General features: G+C 43.0%; 1 protein-coding gene and 1 long non-coding RNA gene across 4 annotated transcripts in view; one reads left to right on the forward strand and one right to left on the reverse strand.

Moving 5' to 3' along the window:
• Positions 1 to 760: 760 nt before the first annotated feature.
• LOC117655246 (uncharacterized) overlaps positions 761 to 26940 on the forward strand; it is a 67689-nt gene continuing 41509 nt past the window's right edge. The window contains exon 1 of one of the 3 annotated variants that reach the window (XR_009620861.1): positions 761 to 907. This is a non-coding gene — a long non-coding RNA (uncharacterized LOC117655246). Of the gene's footprint in view, positions 908 to 10448; positions 10680 to 26940 lie in introns of those variants that run through there. The other 2 variants (XR_009620859.2, XR_004588605.3) reach the window with 2 other exon arrangements.
• On the reverse strand, positions 2000 to 9171 carry DLX6 (distal-less homeobox 6). Its single transcript, XM_034402512.3, has 3 exons — positions 7903 to 9171; positions 5429 to 5622; positions 2000 to 3239 (listed from the first exon to the last, which is right to left on the reverse strand). Exons 1-3 carry the CDS (start codon positions 8471 to 8473, stop codon positions 2988 to 2990), a joined length of 1017 nt encoding a protein of 338 aa, XP_034258403.1. The 5' UTR covers positions 8474 to 9171; the 3' UTR covers positions 2000 to 2987.

The following is a 26940-nucleotide window of genomic DNA, read 5'->3' on the forward strand; positions in this document are numbered from 1 at the left end:
TGCAGAGCGTTATAAGTCTTATAAGCAGGGAGTGATTTCCTAATTTCATTAGCATGAGATTTGCGTCTTGCATCATCTTGATCCCATAGTTATATTTATCTAACACTGAGGCCTATCCATGACAGGGGTAGCGTGCTGTGAAACCTCTCTTCCCCGGTTCGTGGCTTTGCTTCCCCATTTTCTCTGTGGCTCATCTGGTTTTCAAGATTATTCTTCATCAGGAAAACTTGGGGGACGGGATAGCTGGCTCATCTATGACAGGCGTGGATACCCTGGATTTAAATGCTCAATAGCTTTTGCCCCCTAACACAAATCAGAACCAGTCAGTGAACCCCACAACCAGCTGTACCTCAGAATTCTCTTCCATTCTTCCTAGCATTATAATTTTGGTTAATTTTCAATTTTAGGTCCTATGTCTCTGCAATTTGTGTATGAATAACAGAATAATTTCCCTCTTTTGTTTCGCCTTTCCTGTTCCTGAATCTAAATAAAGATGGCTTTTTAGTATTAAAAGTGGAAGAAAATTACAGGTAATTATCTTTGACGGTAAAAACGCTGTAATCAGCGGGCTACATGAAAAATTACTCTAATTATGGCTGCATTTAAGAGAATGGGGAAAAAAACCTTCTTATGGATAAAAACCTTAAATTGTCCCCAATGTCTGCTTCAAATTGGATGGCACTGCAGCTGGGGGCTTTGTTCACAATTGATCCTGGGGAGAGCTGAACCCAAAGTTTCACAGTAGGCACGGGGAGGGGGAGAAAAAAAAGAAAAGAAAAACATTTTTCCCCCTCCAAATGTAACAATGCGAATGGTAGAAAATGACAAGACTTGATCGGTTTTAAGCCATTCTGAAGACTGACTGAGCGTGGAAGTTACTCAACAAAAAACCGGCGCTGGTATATTGGTAAGTAGTCTTGGCTTTTGTGTCTAATTATAGTGACTGTCCTTTTGCACAACTGTATGTAGCTGTCATTATATTCAGCACTCCGAGAATCTCCATTGACTTCTGATAAATGGCTCAGTGGTTTCAAGGTTCATAATTTGAAGGATGCCCAGGGCTCTAGCCATTAATTCTCTCAGTATGGGGCATCCTGCTTGTGTGACGAAAGGGGCTTTTCATGATGGATGATTTCTCGCTTTGGCACCACCTCGCAAGGATATCATTCGCGGCAGCCCTTTGCCTGGAGAAGCCGAGAGCGCTCTGCCAGACCCGAAGAACCGGAGGCAGCCTATATCTGTCTGTCCGAGGAACGACCGGCCACAGGGCCACCCCGCTCCGCTCACCAAGACAGCCGATTTTGGAGTGCGAGTTTGGGGCGGGGGGGGCGAAAGGGGAGAACCAGTAAGAACTGCCGAAAGTCCTGAGACGGGTGACCCCTCATATCGACAAAGGTGCGCGGCTCCAGGTAGTTTACAGGGAGAGAATTAAGTCCAACCCAAGGCTTTCCTGAAAGATAATCTGGATTGGGAGGGTCGCATCGCCTTAAATCCACCCTCGGTCGATTCAGACAGGCTTCTCTATAGGGAACAATCTTCACCGGTTAGAGTGGGAAGATAGGAAGGTCGGGCGGTCTCTAAGGAGACACGATTTTATGACTGGTTGGTAAGCGTGGGAATGCTTGTGTGTATCTGCCTTCCCACTGATCGGCACCTGCTGAGGGAGAAACTTCCAAAGAGACCTTCTCGTCCCTTAGACTTCTGGTGCTGCTCCGCTCCTGGTGTGGGGGAATTGTGCAAAAAGCTACTCTGGAGAAGTCCAGTTAAGCCCAGGATGTGGATTGGGAAGCAGCGGTTTTAAACAGGCAACCTCGGAGGTGTAAAGCTCCAGTAGGAGTCATAAACAGTCCATCTATACTACGGAAATGGGAGTGGGGCGGTGGGGGTGGCTGGGTTGGTAGGACGGGTTGTAATATTTGGCTCTCTGAATAACCGGGAGGATGGGAAGCCGAAAGAGAAAGAAACTTGTCAACGCACAGAACTAAAAGCAGGACTCTCGCACATTTTGTGGCTTTTTACTCTATATATGAAAGGAGGAGACAAAACATACAAAGATATATATATATACAACTAAAATTCAACAATATGTACAACGCGACTGTCGGCAGCTGAAAAACAACGCAGAAGTGTATGGGAAGTGATTGTGGTCGGAATTTTTAGCCTTTGAGGCAGGGCAATTTTTTGTTATTTTCCTTGATTCTTCCTCCCTCTCTCCCCCGGACGGAATCCATTGGAAAGGATCCCTCCTGGAAGCCCCTTTAGAATAAATAAAGGTGACGCAAATGCAGAGCTCTAGTTGGTTGCAATGGGGCATGCGCAAAAGAACTTCTGGTCATTTCCAGGTGCTTTAAATTCGTTTAGACTGGCTTATTGACTATAGGAGGAAAAGAAGGCGGGGGAGAGATTGGGAAAGAAAAGATTACCAGTTCCGACCGACCAAGATTCACGATTGTGCTGGCCTGGGGGTGGGAGGGGGAGGTACAAAATATTAAGCCAGATTTTTTTCCCCTCTCCTCACTCCCCCACCCGCACCCTCCTCCCTGGATGGCATTTCGTTCTTCGTAAAGAAAAAAAAAATACCTCCCCGCTATCCATTTTGTTTTGTTAATTTGGGTTTGGTGAATAAAAATAGGGTAGCTTTGTTAGCTTTTTTCATTCCACAGGATCTTTTTTTAAGTTGCTGCGCGGTGGACTAGTGGGAAAAGGCTGTAATTGGGGTTTTTGTTTTTTTGTTTTTTGTTTTGCTCTGACTTGTACTCCCAATAAGGCTTGGTGCCTTTGAATCCCCAACAAAATATCCCAAAGAGAGCATCTGACGTGGGTCGCGACGCAAATGGTTTCTCTCAGCTCAAGATCAATTGCTGAGGTTAAAGGCGAGGGGAAGGCAGAACCGCCCCAGTCCGTCTTCCTTGCCACGCGCTCCCAATTCACCCCAAGACCCACGAGCTGGCCCCGTCGGCCAAGCCCAGCGGTTGTTCTTGGACCGATCACATCATTTGTGGTCTCTGCATAGTGTCTTGATGTGGAGAGGAGTACCAGTGAGAATAGCCAGGCATGTAGCTGTTGGGAGGCATGTTGACTCCTTTGGCAGAGGCTGAAACGTCCCAGACCGGAGGCAGACCTGGAGAACGCGGCGAGAGGGTAGCCGAGCCGGGCAGGGGGTCAGTCTCGTGAGGGTTGCCGCCTTGCTTCAGCAGTTTCTTAAACTTGGAACGCTTGTTCTGGAACCAGATTTTCACCTGCAATCAAAAGGCAGAAGTCATCGAAATGCCTATAGAACAGCAGCTTAAGAGCAGCCAGGGGAGGGAAGAGGACAAAGGAAAGTCTCTTTGAAATTTCCTTTCTTCCCTCCCTTCTTTATATCTGGAGCAATATATATCAGCCCAACTACCCTGAATCATAAAGTCCAATATCCTCCCCTCCCCCTCCCCTCCCCATCCTTCATTCTCATTGCTGTAGTTACCTGCAACAAAGAGCCTTAGGTAACCGAGTATTACATTTTATTTTACTGTATTTATTTTAAAGGGCCTTTTTCTTCTATGAGACCATTGCAGTGCACTCATTCATTCTGCTTGCTTATTTTGTAGGCAGCCATTGAAAGCATCTACGCAGGTACATAAGCTATAGACGTGCACAGCTGTGATAGTCATCGGTATTCTATGCTGCATAATTAAAAACATGCAACACTCGTTTTGAATAAGAGAAGAAGGGAGAGAATGCTCAGGGTTGGGGGGTTTTTTTGGTTTTTTTTTTTTTTTGGTTTTTTGTTTTTGTATTCAACAAAAGTGATAATCTACAATCTTGATTCGCATTTTAGTGGCTTCCCATCTCAAATCCCCATCCTCCAGCACCTAGAACTGCCCTTAGCAGACTTTTTCACCTGGACTGGTGCAGCTGGTTCTTCACTTACAGTGGGATGAGTGTGCAGTCCTAGAAACACATACTCAGCGGTTTCACTGGTCAGCTGGATCTACTCCTGAATAAATCTGCTTACGAAGGGGGTGCCACTTGGACTTGAAAGAGCTTTTAAGATCAGGCTCTAAAATGACTCTGGCAGCTGACTGGCTTCAGGGGGCCTAAATTGGCTTAAATCACAAATATGTCAGTATAGTTGGAAGTCCAGCTTGGCTTATAAAAAAGTTACAGGAGAATCAAAAACAGCCCCTGTGCAGCAGGTCCTTTGGTGGTCAGCAGGAAAGAGCTAGAAAAATGAGCCGATTTGAAGTTTAAGTGGAGATCGCTGGCTTGATTTGAGCGCTGTTAAAAAAAAAATCTAAGATATGGGATAAGGGAGGAACTAAAAAACGTTAGAGAGACTTTAAAAGAAGAATATAATACATGGACAACTGCAAAGTGTGTGTTATTTCAAATGGGGTAGTTGTTGGAACTCCCAGGAGTAAAACTAACAATATCCCTCTTTTCTCTGATAATATTAATTTTCTTAGTATATTTTAATCTGTATGACAGAATACAAGATCCTGTTCTACCTGGTCGCAAAGTTCATGCTTATTACCTTAAGACATTAAATTCTCTGAATTTAATTCTCTGTTTGACTTACATTCTCAACTGGAAGCCCTGAGCAGGTATATGATTGATTCTCCCACCTTCCTGCCCAAAATGCAAATGCCACCAAAACTTTTTTTTTTTAATCGAAACTTTTCTTGCCATCCGGGAATACAATTAATTGCTGTATTTCTCTTCCAAGTCAATAATACTCCATGTGTCATTCAGGCTTAAATTCGCAGAGAAACCAAGAACACATCAACCACATTTAACTGTAGCTTAACTTGTTCTAATTTTGTACACGCTTCCCTTTGATCCTCAGCCTCTATCAGCACCTTTTGTACATTTAGCCTAAGGGCACCCACTGGATTCTAGTTACTCATCCAGGATAATTTACTATTGAATATCACTAAAGTAGGTGTGTTTTATATGGGCCCAGAGGCTCTCCAGCATATCCACTACCTTTCTACTATCTCAAACTACAACGGAGGGGCTGCTCTGCTCTTCCTACATCTAATATTTCATATATAGATATATATATATCTCTAAATCACACTCTTAAGTTTTCCATCTTAGTGAGTATTTTGATTATAATAAAGTAGATAAACACCCACATTCTGAGCTGGTGGATATGCCTTTTTCTAAATACACTGTTTGCCTTGATCAGAGGCAAATGAAAAGTAGAGAGATAACTGAACTAGACCTGGATTGCCAAATATCTTCTATACAGGTAACTGATAGCTCACCAATACACTTTAGATCATGTTTAGGTGGTCCGCTCTTCTCCAGTTTCTATTCTTAGTCCAAGGAAATTATACATTTAAAAATATATATATATATATATCTCATTTCTACTACCACCATCGTGTCAGTCCTGACCTCATCTCCTAAAGGTTGCCTAGACCTGGTCTTTCCTGGGAATTACCTGTGTCTGAGTAAGTCCTAATGAAGCCGCCAGCTCTGCTCTCTCTGGAAGTGCCAGGTATTGGGTCTGCTGGAAGCGGTGGTTTAATGCCTGCAGCTGCAGACTTGAGTAAATGGTTCGAGGTTTCCGGATCTTTTTCCCTTTCCCATTAAATCGAATCTCCCCATTTTCAATCACTGTGGTTTTTTGTTGATCTGCAATCAAAACGGAAAGTGCATTGGAAAGGAAGAGGGGCAGCTAAAGACACCTCATGCCTAGTTTAGGGTGCTGTTCATGCTTGGAGGGGAGATTAATAGTATCTAGTGATAAAACTGCCCCAAGATCATTGCTAAAACTGTATAAGCATTAGGGTGAGGGCAGGTAAATAAGGCAAGCAGACCATCGAACACCCTTTTTAGTGGTGGATTCACTTTTACCTGCAAAATGACCCTACTGACTTTCCTGACATTTCTGCAGGCAAAACTTATTACTTAATGATATTTAATAAAGTGCGTAGAGATTTTTTTCCCTCAAGTAAATAAATACTGCTACTTGTGGGAATAATCCAGATGTCTCCATTCCAGGACAAATTCAAGAATTGCAATAGGAAAATAATTTTAACGAAACACCCATTTTAAATTAGTTTATAATTACTGTGGTTATCCAAATACCCCTCTAAATCACATCTTTTATTTTGAATTAGCAGAAATAAACACATATTATCCGAACATTTCCTTTTACATGGTTATCCTCATTTTATACCAACGCAGGTTAATTTATTTCTCTCTCAGTGAATAAATTCAGAGAAATTTCCAGAATTGTTTGGACAGATAACCACAGTCAAATATATGAAGGAACCCTTTCATATTGACACTATTGCTGATTTAGCCACTTTTATTGGTTTGTTAAAATATTTATTAGAGATCAGCTGAGTAGAAAGATGGATTAAAATACATATATAATTTGAAATTTTACAAGGTTTTACAAGGCTCAGGACACATCCTCCGTCTGCTACAAGGCACTTAAGAGGACACTGAAGTCATTTGTGTCTGACACTCTCTAATCTTCCTTCCTTCCTTCCTTTTCCTTCCTTTTCTTTCCTTCCTTCTCTTTCCTTCCTTCCTTTTCCTTCCTTCCTTCCTTTGTTTTCCTTCCTTCCTCCCTTCCTTTTCCTTCCTTCCTTCCTTTTCCTTCCTTCCTTTTCCTTCCTTCCTTCCTTCCTTCCTTCCTTCCTTCCTTCCTTCCTTTTCCTTCCTTCCTTCCTTCCTTCCTTCCTTCCTTCCTTCCTTCCTTCCTTCCTTCCTTCCTTCCTTCCTTCCTTCCTTCCTGGAACTTCTGTAGCTTCTGCCTTTGGCTGAGGAGGAATTCGTTTTCATAGAGAGCCTGTCACTTTTGTGCCCATTGTTGTAGCAGAAGGCAAAGGGCCCACTGCTCTTTCTAAAATAATTCTGTGGGTATAGGCCGCCGCCCGGAAAGGATACCCGTGGGCTAAACAGACATTCATTAAAAAATAATAATAAAAACCCAAACAAACAACTTATAATTTTGAACTGCGGAAGGTCAGTCTGTTTCCTAGTGAATGGTTTGTAAGCAATACAACTTGCACTCCACAGTCTATCGGGAGCCTTCAAGTGCAAGACAATGCTTGCAGAACCCACAGAAAACAAAACCCGCATTCCCCTGAACCGGAATTCTAGTTCTCTTATAGCACTCGCGTGGATCTGAAGAACGTCAGGGAGCTGCCGATGCGATTCGTGCTGGTGTAAGAAAAGAAGTCAGGATAGTGGGAGGGGGAGCTGCTAATGGCACGCACAGTTACTTAAGAATAGAGTAAGTTTCACCGAACTGCTTGCGACTCCCTTCCCGGAGAAATAGGCTCCGGATCGGGCAGAGAAAATATCATTTCAAAGAGACCTGCAGCGCGAAAGGGGGTGCGGGGAGCCGGGCAGTCTTCATCCACAAACGGTGGAATTAGAAGCCAGGTCCTGACCATTGCCTGGATACTCACTTGTCAGGAAACGTGCATCGGAACGAAGGGCAAGGGAAGACGAGTGAAAAGAAAGAGGCGAGACAAGGTGCAAAAGAGAGAAGACAGAAGGAAACGCGTTGCAGGCCAGAAGAAAGCTGAAAGAAGGAATAGGGCAGCCGGAAAGTGGGAAGAACAGGAAGAGAGAGGAAAGGACGGGAAAAGGGACAAAAGGAAGGAAGGGAAGAAAGGAAGAAGGGAAGGAAGGAAGGAAGAAGAGAAGGAAGGAAGGAAGGAAGAAGGAAAGGAAGAAAGAAGGAAGAACGGAAGGAAGGAAGGAAGAAGAGAAGGAAGGAAGGAAGGAAGAAGGAAAGGAAGAAAGAAGGAAAGGAAGGAAGGAAGGAAGGAAGGAAGGAAGGAAGGAAGGAAGGAAGGAAGGAAGGAAGGCAGGCAGGCCAGCCACACCGGGCAGGCGGCCGAGGCGCGGGAGGCCTTGGCTGAGATCCGCGCGCGCTTCAGTGTCACCCACCTGCGTCGTCCGGCCGCGTCTGGGTGCCCGTGCCGCTCCCGCTCCCGCTCCCGCCGCCGCTCCCGCCGCCGCCGCCGCCGCCGTGGTAAGACTGGAGGTAAGGGCTGTGCTGCGAGTGGCTCACGTAGGGATAGGCGGCCGCGGCTGCGGCGGCCGCGGCGGCGAGCGAGCGGTGACTGTAGGAGTTGGCGCCGGCCGGGCCGGCCGCGTAAGGCGCGGCGTGGTGGTGGTGGTGGTGGTGGTGGTGCGGGTGCGGATGTTGGTGGTGCGGGTGCGAATGCGAGGCCGGCGCCGCCGAGTGCAGGCAATGGAGCGGGTAGTGGGCGCCCGCCATGGCCGCCGCCGGCGAGGTCTGCTGTTGCTGCTGCTGCTGCTGCTGCTGCTGCGCTGAGTGTGAGGAGCCGCCGGGCGCCTGTGCCACTGGAGGCGGCGGCGGCGGCGGCGGCGGCGGTTGGGGAGGCTGCTGAGGCGCCGGCGGCGGCGGCGGCGGCTGCTGCCCGAACTCCATGAAGGCAGATTTGGACGAGTCTTGCGCTTCCAGCCCGTCAGCCATCGTAGTCATGGTCATCATCCAAGTTGGGCAGCCAGCGACGAGCGCCTGTGCCCGGCTCGGCGCCCCCTTGCGCTCCCGCCACCTTCGAGGGAGCCTATTAGCCTGCGCCGGGCGGGAATTAGCGCCGGGGCTCGCTCTCTATATTTCCCCCCCTTTCCCTCCTTTTTTCCTTTCTCTCTCTCCCCCCCTTTTGGTGAGTGTGTGTGTATCTTGGGGGGGGGGGGTTGAGGTGGGAGAAAGGAGAGAGCGTGCGAGAGCAATAGGGGGAGAGGGGCCTTGTTAACTGAGGGAGGGGCGGAGGGGAGGCGTGCGCGAGGCGCTGGGGAGGGAGAGAAAGAAGGAGAGGGAGAGGAAGGGAAGCGAGGAAGGAGGGGGCAGGAAGAGAGGGACGCGCTGCCAAGTCCTCTTTCCTGGGGCTTCCCCCCTCTCCTCTCTTGCCCTCCAGCCAGCGACTTGGGGTTTTTCCCCTTCTCTCTCCCTCCGTCGCCCTTGTTCTTTTCTGATTTGGGGGTCTATTTCTACGCCCTTGAACCCGGGTGCCTCTGTGCTTAAAGCTGGTGGAGTTTAAGGCAGAGATTTCTTTTCTTTTCTTTCTTCTGTTTTTTTAAGGTGGATTTATTCTAGTTGAGTTTAGAGGCTTCAGACAAGAAAACGAGGGAAGGAAAACGGAATACAACATGCGCGCGCGCTCGAGCGCACACACCCTCCAAATAAATAAATAAATAAACGCCCAAGTCGAATGGTTTGTCTCCAAAGGGCAGCGCCTCCTCATTGGTCACTCAACCCCTGACGTCACCAAGCCCGGGCACTTCTACTGGTGTCTGCGCCAGCCCACCTTCTGTACAACTTCAAAGCTTTGAGCCAGCTAGAAGCAGCCAGCCAACCAGCCAGCTAACCAACCAATAGTCTCTCTCTCTCTCTCTCTCTGTGTGTGTGTGTGAGTACGCCCGCGCGCGCGCGTGTGTGCGTGCCTGTATGTGGCTGTTTCACCGCACCGCCACCGCAACAAAGCTACGTTCTCAAACAGCACTCTCGCCTAGAAAATCAGGTGCCTATTCAGTAAATATACCATGATTTGCCCTTCCATGCGTCTGCCTGAGTATGTCTGTGTACAGGTACACTTCCTTCCTGAGGTATCACTCTGCCATTCCATGATACCTCACCTTATGCGTGTGGATTACAACCCGCAACAACATAATATGTCCCTCCCAGAAGCAAAGCACAGTGACCCTTAATACAATTAATGTAGCCATTGCACCGTGGTAGCCCTAATTTTACACAAAATTGATAACGTGAAATGGGGTATTTCCATAACAAGTCGTCACGGGAAGCGTTCAATAAAAAGGACCTCAAATGTTGGAGGAATCTCCTTCATCTGCACAATAGCGTTTATATTTAAGCATCTTGATCCGAAGGCGAATCCTTAGAGATCTGCCAGTAATACATTTTCCCCCTATTGAAAACAGAAGCTCCTGTAATACTTTCAAATATATGCAAATGAGACATGCGGTTAGTGGTTTGGCAAATCTTGATTGCAATATAAACTACCCGAGGAAAAGTGCCTTCGCCCTAAGTTTGCCTTTCGATTACAATTCCAGTTGATTTTATTTTATTGTCAACATTGTTAATGATAAAAATAGAGTCACTTCGTAGTTATTTTTACTTTCCGAAAGGAGGCAATTAGACTTCTAATCAGGAATACACACACAAAAAAGAGGGGGAAAATCTCCCATGATTAACTGCACTACTTTGTTCAAATTGCAGCTATAAAATTCAGAACAATTTGCCTGTAATGATTATGGACTGGGTTTATTTTGGGAGGTGAAATAAAAGTGGATATAGCATAAATTATCCTCTAATTATACACCAGTGTCGCCTCAATTATCCTCTTATCAAAATGGTTGTCTAACTGCCGCATTTAGTTTCAATTCTCTCCCATTTTTTCTATAAAAAGAACTTCATACCTTGTTATTATTAATCCATTTATTATTTGCAAGGAGATTTATAGCTGAACAGCCAGGTGGTATTGCCACATCTCTCGCAAAGATGGACTGGGGAAAGACATGAGCTGGGAACCGAGTCTGCACTGGATCTCTGGCGATCTCTTTCGGGACAAGTCAGCCGTTCCCCGGAGTTATTTTGTTCTCCTCTTTGGCTGTGTTTTAATCTGGCGTCCACCAAGGCTAAAAGAATTAGGATCTTTGGCGATTTACAGACGAGCCAGGTAGGAAAAATGGACCATTGGAAAAAGTCAGAGAAAACCGAAGACTGAAGGAAAGCGGGGGCTCTCAATATAGAATATTTCTGAAAAACGGAGAGGAGGAGGAGAACTATTCAGATCCAGAAAATGCATGCTACCACTTTGTAGAGAGATTATTTTTTTCCCCCGGCGTTATAAAGTGCAGCTCTCCCTTTTCTTCCCTCTCGTTCTCTTTTCTGGTCTTACATCTCGCTGACCACCAAAAGCAAGCTCTAAAAGAGCTATACTTTTACACTCTGGTTGTGTAAACAGGGATGTGGTGTGAACTGTGGCTGGCAAAGCAAGGTCCTGACTCGGTTGCAGGGCATTTTGTCCACGGGACAAGCAACGCAGTGTGTCTTTTTCAGAGTATATGGATTCCCCCCCTCTTTTTTTTCTTCCCCCCCCCCCTCTCTCTCATCCCACTGCTTTTCTTCCTCGCCGTTTAACTCCTCGAGCTTCTGGGGTCGGTTCAGTAACTCTGAATGCAGCTCTGAGTGCCTTGCCTTGTCCTCGCCTTCTTTAACAAGGGATCCACTCTAACTCGGAGAAGGCGGTAACTCGAGCCGTACCTTTACAAATCTACAACTTTTAAAAACGCGCCTACTTATATAGGAGGGAAAAGCGTGAAAGTATAAGGGGGGGCCGGGTTGCAGCGTATTCGGGAAGAGACCTTAAGTACGGTGTCTCCAAGAGTTTCCTAAGATTTTTTATTTGTAGGGTGTAACTAGCGTACAGGTAGATTTGGCAGATTTATTGCTTTATACCCTGAAGCTGCTTGTTAACAAAGATCAGGACAACGGGGCTGTGCAGGTGTCGGGAACTCGCTGCATTTTCCACGCTTTGCCTATAAAAACTCCCGGGAGGGGAACCGGCGCCCGTTTAAGGAACAGGTCGACCTCACTCCTTTTCCCGGTTTCTAATGCCGCTTCTGACATTTGGGGGTGGGGAGCTTTGATTCCTACGGTCCTCTTACCCGGGAATAAATATTACTGAATTCGGTGGCATTCCATTCTGAGAAATTAGACCTCGTTGTAAAATCAGGAATTGGGTATCTGAGAATGTATTGATAAGTGCTCTTCCGCGGAAATAAATAGGAAAAATAATGTATATGGGTGAAGGTGGTTGGAGACGGTCGCACAGGAGAACTGCCAAAGCCAAAAGCTGGTGAAATTAGTTTGCCATTAAATCCTTCTGCTTCCTCCCTCTACTCCTTGTTCTTCTTCTCCATGAAATTCCTATGGGAACTATTTGCTATTTGGATTTGGTATTTATATGACATATATAATTTCTGTTACTTATTTATGCTTACTTCCACAAACATACATTTAAAAACAGTCTTTGTTTTAAAGTATAACTCTCTCTGATATCTTTGTGCATGTCCCCACATATTATCCACAAAGGTCCAAAACATTTTTGGTATAAACATATGCCAGTCTGCCAATTCCATAAGATTAATTGAAGTGAACAGTTCTGTGTATCTAGAAGGCTTGTAAAATATGCTCATGTAATAAAAAGCCTCCCATTTAATTTATATATCTCAATCCCTGTACTTGGGAAAGGATAGCAAAGATAGCACAAAGAAAAACTCACTAATGCATATCAGAGAACAGGTTTTGTGGTGAGATTAGTGTGAAGCTCTTAATGCTTCACTTTTTTCCCTTAACAGCTTTATAGGATGACAGACTACAGACCTGGTCCAACATGATCAATGTGGAATTTTTCATACCAAAATTTGTCTGTTATAGATCAAACCTTTATTTTCTAAATCTAAATCTATTTTCTAAATTATAAAATAGAGACCCCCTTTCTATCTCTTGCTAAGTTATTTTTAAGTCTCCCTCATTTTAAACATCAAAACCAGTTGAACAGCAGAAGTATTATACTGCCAATTTCCACCAATTTAATTAGCCAAATACATCTGATTGGGGCTCTTCGTAGGCTGGGGTTAATGACTCTTAAGTTGGAAAAATGTCATTGTTGGCAGTAAATGTTTATCGAGTTCATTTATTGTGGCACAAGAGTCCTTCTCTTCCCTCTCTTTCCCTCTCTTCCACTGATTTAACCTCTTCAGTTTCCTTACCAACCGTGGTGGTATCTCCAGTTCTGGACTTTCTGTCCATTCAATCCTCTTCCTTCAAGGGGCCTTTCCTTCAGAGAGGCCTATCTAGGAAGAAAGTTCAACTCACTTGTTATTTCTATGGAGGTGAAGCTCTTTTCATTCCTCTTAAAATGCAAGACTCCAGACTTTGATATGAATAGGTGAGATGGAAAGAGTGGAAAAGCCCCATTTTCTCTAAGGTCATCTCCTTCCATTTCTCTGCCTTTAGAAGAAATGCTGCTTCTCATCCCTTTGTTCCACCCTTCCTTCATTTTTTTCCTTTCAGATCTAATAAATGTAAAGGGAGTAAAGCTAGTGGTGGTCTTGCAGCTATTTCTAAACCAGTGATTTGTAGTGTCTTTACAGCTATCCTTGTGGTGATATAAAGCCTTTCTTCATTATTACTAAATCATTACAGTGAGAGCTGAAAGTTACTATAAACCACAAGTGAGTTATGCAAAGAATCTTTTCAGGTGAAGAAAGTCGTTCCTGTCTCACCATATCCTCAGCATAGCAGTTTCCTTTGAAGTATGGGACTCTATTGAAAATTAAACCCATGGAAATTAATTTTAGTGATTTCCAAATACAACCATACACTCCTTATGAAGATAAAAGTCCCATTCAGGATTTTGTTAACTCCTTTCAAAGGCTATTAATTTATTTGGACCAAGAAGTTCTGAGTTTATGAGGAGGTGTCTCATGGAACTATATGAGCCTTCATTTCAGTTAGTGAGACTAGGCTGTGAAGGTTGTTGTTTTTAAAGTATTGTTGTTATTTAAGAACTTAATTTAACAAGGTGAAATAGTAAGACTTAAACTACAAAGAATTACTGAAAGCCAATATTCCTTTCTTTCCTGTCTTACACATTGACTTTGGCCTCTCAGTACTTTGAGTACTCAGTTCAGCCACTTCAATAATGCAAGAAAAAAGTCCGAGTAGGAAGTTCATATTTGATAAAATGAACTCATTTGAAAGGCTGGTTATGATGGAAATTTACTGTACAAAGTATTTTAATTTGAACGAATAACATATGCCCATTTTTAGAAAATGTAATGATTTCAGATTTGATCAGATGGTCAAAATAATAACCTAATGGCCTCTCAAGTTTGAGAATTTGTAGTGATTTTTGAGGAGGCTGGAAAGAGCTGAACACAATAAACCAGTTGTATTGTTGCCTCAATAACAACTGTAACTATCAAGAATCTAGAGTGCACTATTATAAATTTTATTTATAGAAGTCCTCTTAGCCTTTTGTAGAGTCCAAGACTTTAAAAGTTGGAAATAAGTTCTTTTACGATTAGGAGTATGAAAAGCGACCTTGACACAAGCAAGAAGGACTTAGTTACTTTTATCAGCTTGGAACACAAGGTTAATCAATTCATAACCCCTCCACAAAATACTTTACAATTGGGGGGGGGGGAGGGGAAGGAAAATGCTTGCATGCTTATGTACTCTCCTATATAACAGGAATGCCTGACAAGAGGATCTTAAGCCCAGAGTCCAAAACCTTTTGACTAAAGAATTGCGAGGTGCTTGGGGAGGGATGGGGGGGAGACTTTCTCTGAACTGCCTGGAAAGACTAGGATTGAATATTTTGCTTGCAAAGCACTATTGCAACACAAAATTAATGCCTCCCTATTTGGATGAGGTGAGTATCAAATTAGTGCATCTATGCATGTGTAGATACAATTTCTATTTTAATGATGTGGCAAAATTACCCCCATACCTAGAGAGAAAATCCAGTTTAATTTTCAGTTTAAATTTTGCTTCTTATCTTTGCTGCTAGTCTATATTCTTCCCCATGAACATGGTTATCTTTTTCATTTCATAATAATGGCCTTAATTTACTCTATCCTGCCTCAAATAAAAATTCATTTACCGGTAGAATTAAGATAATTAAAGCAGAAGAGGTGGCTTTCTACCTACAGTTGCAAACCAGGGCCTTGTGTTGCTTTCTCAATTTTTCTTCTTAATGTGACGTTTTTGCTGCAGCCAAATCTCTTACCATGGCCAAAACTGTTCAGTGTGAAACTTCTATTGTGGATAGATCACCACCCGTTGACTTCCTTGTGTTTCAAATATTCATGGGCAGAATAAAGCAAGTCGAAATCATTAATCTAGTAGTCTAAGGTTTTAGTAGGAATCTGGCAGAATTTGATTACTGGGATTGCAGAGTATTTCCCATCCAGAGAGCCACCACCAACACGGGGAACTTCAAACAAAAGTTGCCCAATTACTAGCGAGGAAGGAACAAAATTTTATTTGCTCCATATGAAGCATAAAACATGAGGCACAAGTACTCTCCAGCAGATTTGAATCCTTTTCACAAAAGAGATTGTTGTGTGCTCTGTCCAAGGTGCACATTTTTTTTCTTTCACACCTCTACCCCATCATCTCCTTAGTCCTTTATCCTTTGCAAACGGGCCCTCAGCTCCGACCGAGGAGGGTGGGGTTCCAGCTGGGTGTTTTATTGGTTCTGATGCCCTTGCTAGATGCGCGCAGACCTTATACTGACACCTCTGTTTCCTCTTCTTCTCACCTACTCCGATCCTAATCTGAGGGAGATAATAGATTGAAGGGAGGAAATCCTGACAGCCCCCAGCACTTGCAGAGAGGTGGACTTCAGATGCATAAGAACTTCCTAGTCTGTAATGAGGTGGTGATTCCCAAACATTTCTGCTTTTGAAGGAAATCGGCTTGGCAACTGCCGGCCGCCAACACACCATTTAATGATTCCATGGATGCCAATGAAGGCGCCGTTTCTTTAGGAGTCCATCTCCAACCCTCTTTGCTAGAACAAAGGGGGATCGTCTCTCTCCCTCAAGCGCAACCCTCTTCGACAGAGTCCAGCATGTCGAGTCCAAAAACGGGATGCTTCTCCGCTCCACCCCAAGGATTTTGCTGACTCCTTACATTCAGATAAGAGCACCATTCTAGTGATATTCATGCGGAGTTGGTACAACTCAATCAGGCTAGCTCCCAAAGTACTTAAATGTTTCTCCGCGGTTGTTCAGAAACATGTCTCATTACAAACGTGTTTTAATTTCTACCAGTAAAGCTGTAAGTGCGAATTTGGCAGAAAAAACCAGTTCGACCAGCTTTACTCTTCCTTTCGCCACCTTGGCGCCCTCCTGAGGAAGGGCTGGCTCTAGCTCTTGCCATCCCTGTCCATCATCTCTGGAGGCTTTAGGTGAAGAATTCGTAGGGATTGGGCGATGCTGGAAAGTTATTCTCGAAATTAATTGGAAGATACCAACATGGTGCAAGCCAGATTGAAATTTTAATAGATATGCATTTTTATCATCACCTTTGTGTTATTATTTAAATATTAACTTTACAGCTAATACTCCAGTGGCGAACAGCTATTCCAAAATTCGGTTTGCATTTTATTTTCTCTTTTTTCGACTAATTTCCGGAGGGATTGGGAATCTAAAAATATCCACGGTACTTTATACCATCATAAACTTGTTCATTTGAACAGTTGGTTGCCAGTTATTATGATCAATCTGTTACCAGAAACTTTAGGAGAGGTTGATGGAGCTGCTTTAATAAGCCAGCCATATTTTAGAGGAAACTCTATGGAGGCTCTGTGGTGTAAGCAGGTATAAATTTGCACCTCGAATTTCATTTCTAGTGTACCCTTTGTTTCAAGGGAGCCTTTCTGAGCTTCATCTCAGTTCTGTGACTGCCTCCCTGGCTTCCTCCAGCTGCCACAATGAATGAGAAGAGAAAGTAATTTTTGAAGTTCCGTGTGTCTGCAAAACAAAGTTGTTTTTTCTCAGAAGGCAAATAATTCATTGCAATAAACTATCCCCAATCCGGTGCTATCCAGATATGATCAGGCTACAGCTCCCTTTCTTAACTGTGTCGACAATAACCATAGTGATTGGATAAAGAAGAAACAATACACAGAGAGAGAGTTCAAAGGGGGGGGGGCTAAAAGGAGCTCAAAAAGCTACAAGTATTCATTTATATCAAAGTGCTTTTCTTCCCTCAGCTTAGTCTGAGCCCATTTGCTTGATATCAATCCTAACCATGCATAAAAAATTGGATTTATAATATATCTAAGATATAGCTTCCTTGCATTTTCTTTTCTTGCCACTCTGATCCAAAGTAGATAACACTTGGACACTATTTCTTATTTTGAAGGAAAGTTTGGGGAGGGGGAGAGAGATGGGGAAGAAAAGGGGTAGGGCAGAAATATTGGTTGGATAGTGTGGGTGTAAAATTGCCATTTGTCCTCACATTCATATTAATGCCCAATTTTATATTGGGATTACATCAGGAGTCCTTTGATTTAACACTCTCTGCCTAAATATAATGCATTAGTTATTTATTACATTTTTAAAAAATCCTATCTTTATTACCTTTATAAATAACTCGAGGCAATAAATATACATAACATTTCTTCCTCCTTCTATTTTCCACACAACAACCCTTGGGCTGAGAAAGAGTGACTGGCCCAAAGTCACTCAACTGGCTTCCATGCTTAAGGTAAATCTAGAGATTATAGTCTCCCCATTTAGCGGCAGGTACATGGAGGTATGATTTATTTACAGTATATGGAATGGATAGGATATGTAGAACACTTCTTTGGAATTTTTTTTTTCTTGTGGCACTGCTATTTCTGTCAAGCAGGGACAATGTCTAATGATCCCATATAGATTGGAATAGTCTTTCTAAGTTCAAAGCAGTTCAAGAAGCTTTTTCAGAATAAATGGGAGCAAGCGAAGGTGAGTGTCTGCTTTCATTGTTAGCCACTATATTTATATGCTGACCTTTTCAACAGTTGGATCTAGAAGAAAAAGAATCTGCTAGGAAATTCCTTCCTTCCTTCCTTCCTTCCTTTCTCCCACTCACCCATCCACCCACCCAAAGGTAGCCCTTTACTCTCACTGTGCTGCCAGGAAATCAAATTGCCATCTTTTGAACACCAGATGAGGGGGAAGCCACAGAGATTAGCTCCTCTGTAGGAAAGGAAGCTCTCCCAAAGGAAAGTTCAACGCTGCTATTCCTTGAAAGAAGGGAAGAAAGCAGGCACACACCCCCTCCCTTTCCCCTGGATCCTGCCCCTCCCCCTCCCCCGCTTTCTGGATAGAAACGGGAACAGACTGGGAGGCGTCAAGCACTTTCCCGACTACTAGTGTGAAGGAAGTGGTGAGTGGGGAGAGAAAGGAGCTGCAGATAGAGCCCCCCCTCGCCTCCAGCTTCCCCGTGCGGCCCTTTGGGCCGAATAATCGAAGGCAGGAGGGAAGAATCCGCAGAAATCCTGCCACTGTCTCATGTTCAGATTTGTCGCGTAATTTAAACCGGATCCTCGGTTCAGATGAATTCAATGTGTGCTGCTGCGCAGGGTTTCTGGTTTTAAACCAGCAACCCTATATCGGAAGAGAGAGAGAGAGAGAGAGAAAGAGAGGGGGGGAGAGAGGGACGGAGGGGGGGGAGGGCGAGGGAAGGTGGGAGGGAGAGAGGGAGAGGGAGAGGGAGGGAGAGAGGGAGAGGGAGAGGGAGGGAGGGACGGAGGAGGGAGAGGGAGACAGAGACAGAGAGAGAGAATGAGAATATACAGACTGTTTGACTGGGCCTAGTCATGCGTGGGTTAGAGTGAATGGGGTGGCTTAAACCTGACATCAGTCCAGCTGCTCCCAACCCCTGGCCACTAGATCTTTTGAACTGTAACTTTCCTGCTATTCAGCCAGAATGGCTATTAGGCTTGGCTAGTTCAGAGTCTTTCCTTGGTAGAAAGTAGCAAAAGCAAGATATACGGCCCCCATTGAAGGAAACGGGATTCAATTTAGTTCTGCTTACTCCTAACCCCATTGATTTTGATGTGTCTATTCCGGCCAAGTGTGGAGATGAAGACCCCATCGTTAACAATAACAAGGCACGGAGAATGAGGCTGACACAACACAACCCTTTTGGTGTATGTTGGTCAAGGCGAACCGTTTCAGTTCTTTCTTTTTGGGTTCTGGCCGAGGCAGTTCCCCGAAACCGGATCAAGAACGCAGTTCGCGAAGTTTTGACCCTGCAGGCCCAGAAGCATGGCTGAAAAGCCTCTGCCAAGGGCCAGAGGGGGCGTTTATGGCTCTCTCCGTTTCTGAGAGGGCGCGTTCCTTCCAGGAGGTTGCTCTTTCATCCATACTCGGTTTCCACTGGTTCTGTTGGAAACACCGAGGAACAGCGACGTTTTGGAGGTCTCGAGGTTTTCGTCGGATCCAGTCAGAGCAAACTGATTGCATATTTGATGAGTGATCGCTGGAATCTCGCGGGACTCAGGTGAATCGCCCGACCTTGAAGTGGCTCCTGCTGGGGTGCAAGGGAGAAGTCGTGCTTGAAACAACGGCGTGGACTTCAGGAGATCGAGCGCAAATCCTCTTAATTCACGCAGTGCCTCTGGGCACAAAACGAAGCTTGCTCCTCGCTCGTGCTTTACTTATCCTTTGGGTTTGCCGTAATTCTGATTTTGCCGAATCAGGTTGAGCATTGTTCTAAAGGCCTTGGCATCGGTCTTGATGCTACGCATCCCAACGCCGATTGCGTTGCCACCCGGCCTGATCTATTTATTTAATTAAAAATAGAGATACGAAAGGAACTCACCAATCAACTAAAATCAGCTTGCAATACCTAGAGGAATTTCCTTCCGTTCCGAGTTCATTGACAACCTCGTGAAGTAGAAAACTTGGTGCAAATTGAAATTTGAGATATGCCGATTTCGGGCATTCCTCCCCCTTCCTCTGTTTTAATGCCAGGCGTCGCATCGCCACCCCATCCCCGCTTGTTTGACTTCCGACTTCTGCGGCCCAATGTGGCCCCGGAAGCAGGTGCTCCAGTGGATAACTGTGTGTCCGCAATTCGCTTTAGTTTTGCAGACTGGGGAATGTAGAAAGGACAAGAGGCGGAGGGGGGGGGAATCGGCTCCTTTCAAGGTAGCTCTGAACTTTACTCACGACGAAATAGTTGCAGGAGTTCTGCTTGCCAGCCACCCAGTTCAAGGAAGGATCTGAGTAGCGCTGGAACGCAAAGCTTTCGGTCCGCCGGGTTCTTCAGCGGTCTCAGCAACCACCCGGCCTCCCAGAGATAAACAGCACTACCTCTCCCATCATTCCCAGTCCTGGCTGAGGCGAGTGATAGCCTGCGGGTACCAATTCTTTCAGCCTCTCTCGAGCTCCTCTGCCCGCGCCTTCCAGTCTCTGGTCCGACCAAGTTGACGCCTTCCATCAATCTTTTAGGCTCAGCCAACTTCTACCGGCGGCAAGGAACCGAGCCCCGTTGATGTGCATTTCTGGACGGCGAGGGAGTGGGAAGGTGAGGAGCGGATCGCCCGAGAAAGCAGCCCAGGGACGCTTTCCTTCCTTGTTTCGCCTGGCCTAGTTGCTCCGCTGCCTCCTTTCCTTTTTCGCTTCTTTCGACGGAGCTGCGAACTCATTATTTTCTCAGCTGAGCAAAAGATAATTATTTACTCTTGCCTTCAAAAAAAAAAAAAAAAAAAGCAGCATTTTATTAAGCTTCCAAATGGAATAGTAATAAACAGGGTGAGGGGGGAAAAAGACAACGTTTTCACTTTTGTTAGAAAAGTTTTCACCAATCAATTGAAAGTTTATTTGATTAGCCAGGTCAAACTGGTGGTGGTAGTAGGATGTTCTCCAGTGTTTTGTTTCCTTCATCCCCTCCCCACCTCCTTTTTTCTTTCCCAGAAGAAAATTCTCATTATCTGACCACACCAGGCAAAACTCCCTGACTCTAAGGCAACTTTTTCTTTCCCCAGCTACAGCAGTTGCTTTCCACACCCCTCCCTTCTATTGTAGATCTCAGCAGACCAGAAAACAAACGTGAGAATTAATTATACTGCAAGTGATCCATGGAGAGGCATTATCAAACCACCCAGGGAAGGGAAGTGGAATTTCTGTGTCAGAATGTGAATGCAGGTGTGAGAAAAATCTAAATATACTCACATCGTTTTTAACCAGCCTAATTAAAATGTTACCCATAATAATCAATCCACATCCCAGTTTGACAAAAGTCTCACTTGCAGTCAGGCCTATTCAAACCAAAGGTTTTCGTTAGACTAAATCGGACCTCTCACCTCTTTTACAAACAGCATTCATTTAGCCCTGGTTTGTTGAACAAACTGATTCACACGCAATGCTAAATCAAATGAGTAGTTTTTTCATAACCCTTGTCAAAGCCCACCAATCCATATGATAAGTTAAAATTAGGTGTGAATCAGGCCAACTGTGTACTGGTTTGATAAAGACTTTTTTATTAGAATATTTGACTGTATCCCCCCAATACGTCTCTCATTTCATTCCCTTCCTTTTTTGCTGGCAGGTAGTGGAAAATGGAGGCTGAAAATGTATTAACATGTCTAATGCCTGTTAGAGCCATTGATTGAGCTTGGGACCCAGATTTAAAAATTACCTTGCTGCAAATTCTATTAACATTAAAATACTATCAAATATTATATGAATCTATTCTATGTATCATGTGGGAAAATTACACATCTGCAGCTAATTACATAAATATCACTCCCTTATTGACCCATCCCTTTAGAGAGCAAATACATAGATATATTTGCTTATAAACCATTGTTTTCTCCCAAGTGAATTTCAGTGATTTTAGAGTAATTTTTTGTAAATTTGCCTCTAATATGTGAAAGTTTATATGGGACATTTCCCCACCCACTTGGTCAGCCAAGAGTTATAGATGAGGCAATCATTTGCATGCAATATAACCATAGACCTGTACAGTATTTTATCTCCTTATATCTAGGTTGGTAGTGCTGTGTTTCTCCATGTATTTACTGGGGAACAAGTCCTGTCATCCTCATCCTCAGCTGGGTACCTGGAGCTGAGAGAAGTTGTCCTTCAGCAACATCTGGAGAGCCCCCAAGTCCTCAGACCTGCATTATATCGCCACTGTTAGGAAAATGCCTCTTCTGCTCCCACCTATATAGGACTCAGCCCTGGAGTCATAGAACTAGGGTGCCAGAGACAATAGTTGCTCTGTGCTTGTAGTTAAAGTTGACCCTGGGCACTCCCTTCTGCAAATGTAAATAAGGAGCCCCATTTTCAAGGAACTCACATTGTTCCTTGTGGTTTCTTGTAGTTCTTGTTCCTTGTAGGCAGGCTCCCTTCTGCAAATTGTTCTAAGCCAGGAGGTAAGTAATTCAAGCCTTCTTTAGCAAAGGGACCTCCAGCATCAGGTCATGGATGAAACTCTGCCAGCCTTCTCTTCCTTCTACAGCCATTATTCTGCTTCTCTTTCAAATTCAGTTTCCAGAGGGTTTTGGCTTGTTCCAGTGCAAAAGAAAAGCAGTATCCATTTTTCTTCTTGGAAGAGGCAGCTAATTCATTTTGACTCTTAATTTCATGAACTTGCCTCTTCCTTCATATCAGGTGACTTAGACCTGGTGATATGAAGAATGAGGAACAATGAGGAACTGAACTAAGGATTACTCCATTAGCAACATTTCTGAGCTTCTGCCGCACCCTGAATCATAAACTAACCACAGCAAAGTAGGCCACTTTATCGATGTCCAATAACCATAATAAAGAAAGATGCAATCTCCCTGATTATTAACGGGAAAGGGGTATATTTGAGTTTGAGAAGGTTAAGGAAGCCTTGAGTTTGGAAGCTAAATGGGGTTAGGCCCAATTGGTACTTGGATGGGAGACTAACAATTTATAGCATCTTTTAGAGAAAGACATGAGGACAGGTTTTATATTGTTACAGTAATATTTTGGTGATGCTAAAGGAATGCTAAATGTTGACATATTGAGTTAAAGTGCCACCCACCCATCCTTGAACTATCTCAAAACACTGGCAATTTAAAGCTTATTGCCTACATTTGCAACTCTGGTCCTGTGTTGTGTCTATATCATATCAATTGTTTTTATCTTCATTTGTGATTGTGCCATTCACTAAGAGACAAAGTGACCAGTTTTTCTGCCTTTGCTGTAGTCCACTTTCAACAGTCACCAAGCAGGGGATCCTCCCCCAACTGCTATGTTGCAGCAGAAATCCGGAAGGCCTGGTTTTTGTAGAGGATTTTCTTTGCACCCCCCTCCATCTGAACATCTCTCAAAATAATGTGAAATCAGGAAACATGTGGCAAAGCCTCACAATCAAAAGGGATCAGAAAGGAGAAAGGCAAACTTTGCCATGATTGTGCAACTGGCTAGATTTGGCAGTGGGAGAACTGAAATTGACTTTCCATTGGACAGCCATCTTTCTAAGTTCAGGTGAGAAGCAACCATTGAAGCTGGCAATAGTTGAAATGGACAAATAAACAATAAAAGTCTAAATCTGCAGTGCTTGTTATTTTCATGAGATTGCATTAGGAAAAACTGGGGCTGCTACATCTTACAGAACACTGTTAAAATAGAATGCTACAAGAACACTTTCATGCCCCATGCCCCCAGATAAAATAAATATCGTCTACCTGTCTCTTCCTTACTGGAAATGTGGGGGAAAAGTTGGTATTGAAAGAATTTTGGAAGTATATAGTTAATAGCAAAAGCAAACACTGGAAGAGAAATAGTGACAGGAGAAGCTAGTTAGTGACCAGAATATAGCATTTCCCAAACACATTTCTGATTACAACTACAACAGGTCCAACTGATAATGCTTGACACACCATTCCAGATTTTATACATCTCAAAACTCCGGTGCTGTGGTTCAAAATAAAACCTCCACTTAAGAACAGGTATCTCTAATATCAACATAAGGCAGCTTTACTACTGAGTTCAGAAATAAAAACTTTAGAGGATCAAGGTAACCACTAATGACAAACAGCGTGTTATAACATCATCCATCCATGTTGATGTGGCTTAGCCTTGTTATTCTGACATAATGTTGAATGACAGTAATGCTGTAAGTCACTAGTGAGGATCCTGCTCAAGTAGAAAGATTGAAGACAGAAGATTTCCTTCTGATCATGATTGCACCACAGAGGAATAAAGTAGACAGGTGGAGACAATCTCTCTCAAGGAATACAAAACATCCAGGAGAAAGCAATGACAAACCAAAGAGGTTGCCAAGAAAATTCCATATAACCTAGTTAGAAGTTGAACTGGAGACTTTATGTCTTATTTCTAAAGAAGGTAAGTCCCCAAGAGGCCCAGCACAAAATATTTAGGGCTTTAATATGTTTGATCTCTCTCCTTCCTATAATCCAAATCCTGATACAAAGACCATCCTACATTGGTACCCATCCAGAGTCAGCATTCTTCAGCCCCATTTATTTGGGAGCAGCTGGATCTAAACTGGTAAGTAGGATGATGCATGCTTAAAGAATTACATGTCAGAGTAAGTGCTGAAGAACTATCATTGCAATGGAAGTTGCACTATTCAATGTCAAGCCATTCCTTATACTATTTTTAAAGATGTTTTTAAAATAAAGAAGAAAGTCTCCACAATTATTCCAAATGTAGTCCCAAATGATTCACCTTAATCTTTCACAACTCAGTCCTGGGCTTTAGGCATGCTGCTTCTGGATTATGAGAGTTGCCATCTGGGCCCTTTCTCCAATTTTTCATGACTAGAACTTGTTCAATCCAAATTTTTAAGGTTTTGCCCTCCAAATTCCAAAATGTGTGTTTCTAATGCCATGACTAGACAAAGACCTCATCACTATATTCATGGGTAACTATATTAAACTGTTGGCTCTGATTATTTTTCTCCCTTGGTCTTGCCCTACTCCTGAGGATGTGGTGGCTCAGTGGCTAAGATGCTGAGCTTGTCGATCAGAAGGTTGGCAGTTCAGCAGTTCAAATCCCTAGCATCACTTAATGAGGTGAGCTGAGCTCCCGTTACTTGTCCCAGCTTCTGCCAACCTAGCAGTTGAAAAACATGTTAAAAAAATGCAAGTAGAAAATAGGGACCACTTTGGTGGGAAGGTAACAGCCTCTGTGCACCTTTGGCATTGAGTCATGCTGGCTACATGACCACGGAGACATCTTTGGACAGCGCTGGCTCTTCAGCTTAGAAATGGAGATGAGCACCGCCCCCTAGAGCCGGAAACGACTAGCACGCATGTGTTGGGAACCTTTACTTTATCTTGCCCTACTAACAACAAGAGTCTTCTACTCAACATGGGATATGGCAGGGTAAGGGGCATGCATAAGGGCAAGGATATGGCAAGGGTAAGGGGTGTGCATAAGCACACCAACGTGTCGACTGTCCCTGTCCTAATGTCCCTTTTTACTCATATCCTTTTCATGTATTCAAAATAATGTTTATACTCTTATCTGTTATCTTATATATGCTTGATGAAATAAATAAATAAATAAATAAATAAAAATAAAATAAATATGATTAGGACAAAAAACCTCATTAAACAGTGTGTAGCAGACACAAAGTACCAACTGGATCAAGCCAGGACCCCAATCTTTGTTGCCAGAGAATCCAACATATGTTCTGTTTCCCCTATTGTGTAACTCACTCATCTTGAAGTACCTAACTATTTTACTCTAGCAAAACGTCATGCCCTCCCCTCAGCTGTCCTTGAAGTTTGAATATGGAAGAGGCAAATGTCTCTGTGATTCTGACAGACAGAAACCACAGAGCAATGCTTCTCCGATGTCTATATTACAGAGACATTACTAATAGCATCATCTCACCATTGTGGTATAAAGATAATTCTATACCTCCTTGTTGCTTCCTTTAAATACTAACTCTGCTACAATATATAATACTGCCAGTTTATATGCAGCAGTGCTTAAAATCCATCAGATGACCTCTGTCATAAACTACACTTAGTGAACTTCTAGTTTGTCATTCTGCAATATTCTGTACTGTAATAAGTTTAGCTTGCCACATGCTATTCTTTATGGTCCCCTATATCCATCTAATGTTCTCCCCCCCTTTTTTTCATTCCTTTTATATATACTTCTGTTTTATTTTATTTTTTTTAGCTTTTTATAATTGTTATTTTTAAACTCTAATGTATTTTCTATGCTTTTTAATTGACTGTACCCCACCCTCCTTATGTTGATCTTTTACAGTAATAAAGATTTGATTTGATTTGGTTTGAAGCTAAGCACAGCTGGAGGGAAGGATGGGTTTAATTTATATTGGAAAGAGTGTCTAGAAAAGCCCCATGAATACTTTCCAATACTAAGTCAAAGTTGCAAAACTCCCAGTGATTTGAACTTAGCAAAAGCATCACTTGGAATATTTATAGCAGACGTCTATATATATGTGTGTTGTCAGGGAGTAAACACATTCAGAAGTACAGATGCAACTTCAGTTAAGTGTAGGGAGCTAATGGACAAGAATGGCTTTTCTCTGAATTGAACAGATGATACTTAGACTGTTCTCTCTTTAGTACTGTAGATTTAAATTCACATTCTGTTACTAAGTCCTAGAACTATAAACTATTAATCTTAACTTAACCTACATCTATCTTTATCCTTGAGAAATTCCTAGCACCCATTTCACCTAATCCATCTCATTCAAATCTGATGACAAAATAGTATTCTTTTAGACTTCATAGGGTCACATTTGATTGATCAGGTATTCTGATTTCTTCAAATTAGATTAATAAAAAATAAGATCTATTATCAAAGAGATGGGCACATGATCTCATATGTAAATTTAGAAATAAGTTCCTCTGATTTCAGCAGAATTATTTCCAGCTAAGTACGATAGAATTGGAAGATTTCCTTGTATTTGAGGATTCATCCAAAATAGACAACTGGAGTTTATTAAGTGTATGGAACTGTTATTGGGTTCAATTGATGCTTTGTTATACTTTAATTCTATGTTTATATAAAATATTACTTAGTTATTGTAAAGATACAATAAATAATATGAGCATATGGGTGCATTGCATGTAATCCATGGTTTGCTTATGACTGTAGATCCTAATTAGTTATGGATTCAACTGCTGAAAATACTGTTATTAAAAAAATCGTATGAAGAGAACTCAATTTGGAAAGTTGAGTAATTTTTAAAAGTATAGTAACCATATTTTGCAATTCCACTCATTACTGTGAAATTTCCATTCATTACTGTTTTCATTTTTAGATTAAAAATTTTAATTGCAACCAAACTTTCAGTCCTATCATAAAAAAATATGAGAATCAAAATAAAACCTAATGGATTACTTCAGCTAATACTGAGTTATTTTGATGAACTTCATT

Source organism: Pantherophis guttatus, chromosome 4 (genome assembly GCF_059756535.1).
Source record: "Pantherophis guttatus breed Tessera chromosome 4, ASM5975653v1, whole genome shotgun sequence".
Taxonomy (NCBI): domain Eukaryota; kingdom Metazoa; phylum Chordata; class Lepidosauria; order Squamata; family Colubridae; genus Pantherophis; species Pantherophis guttatus.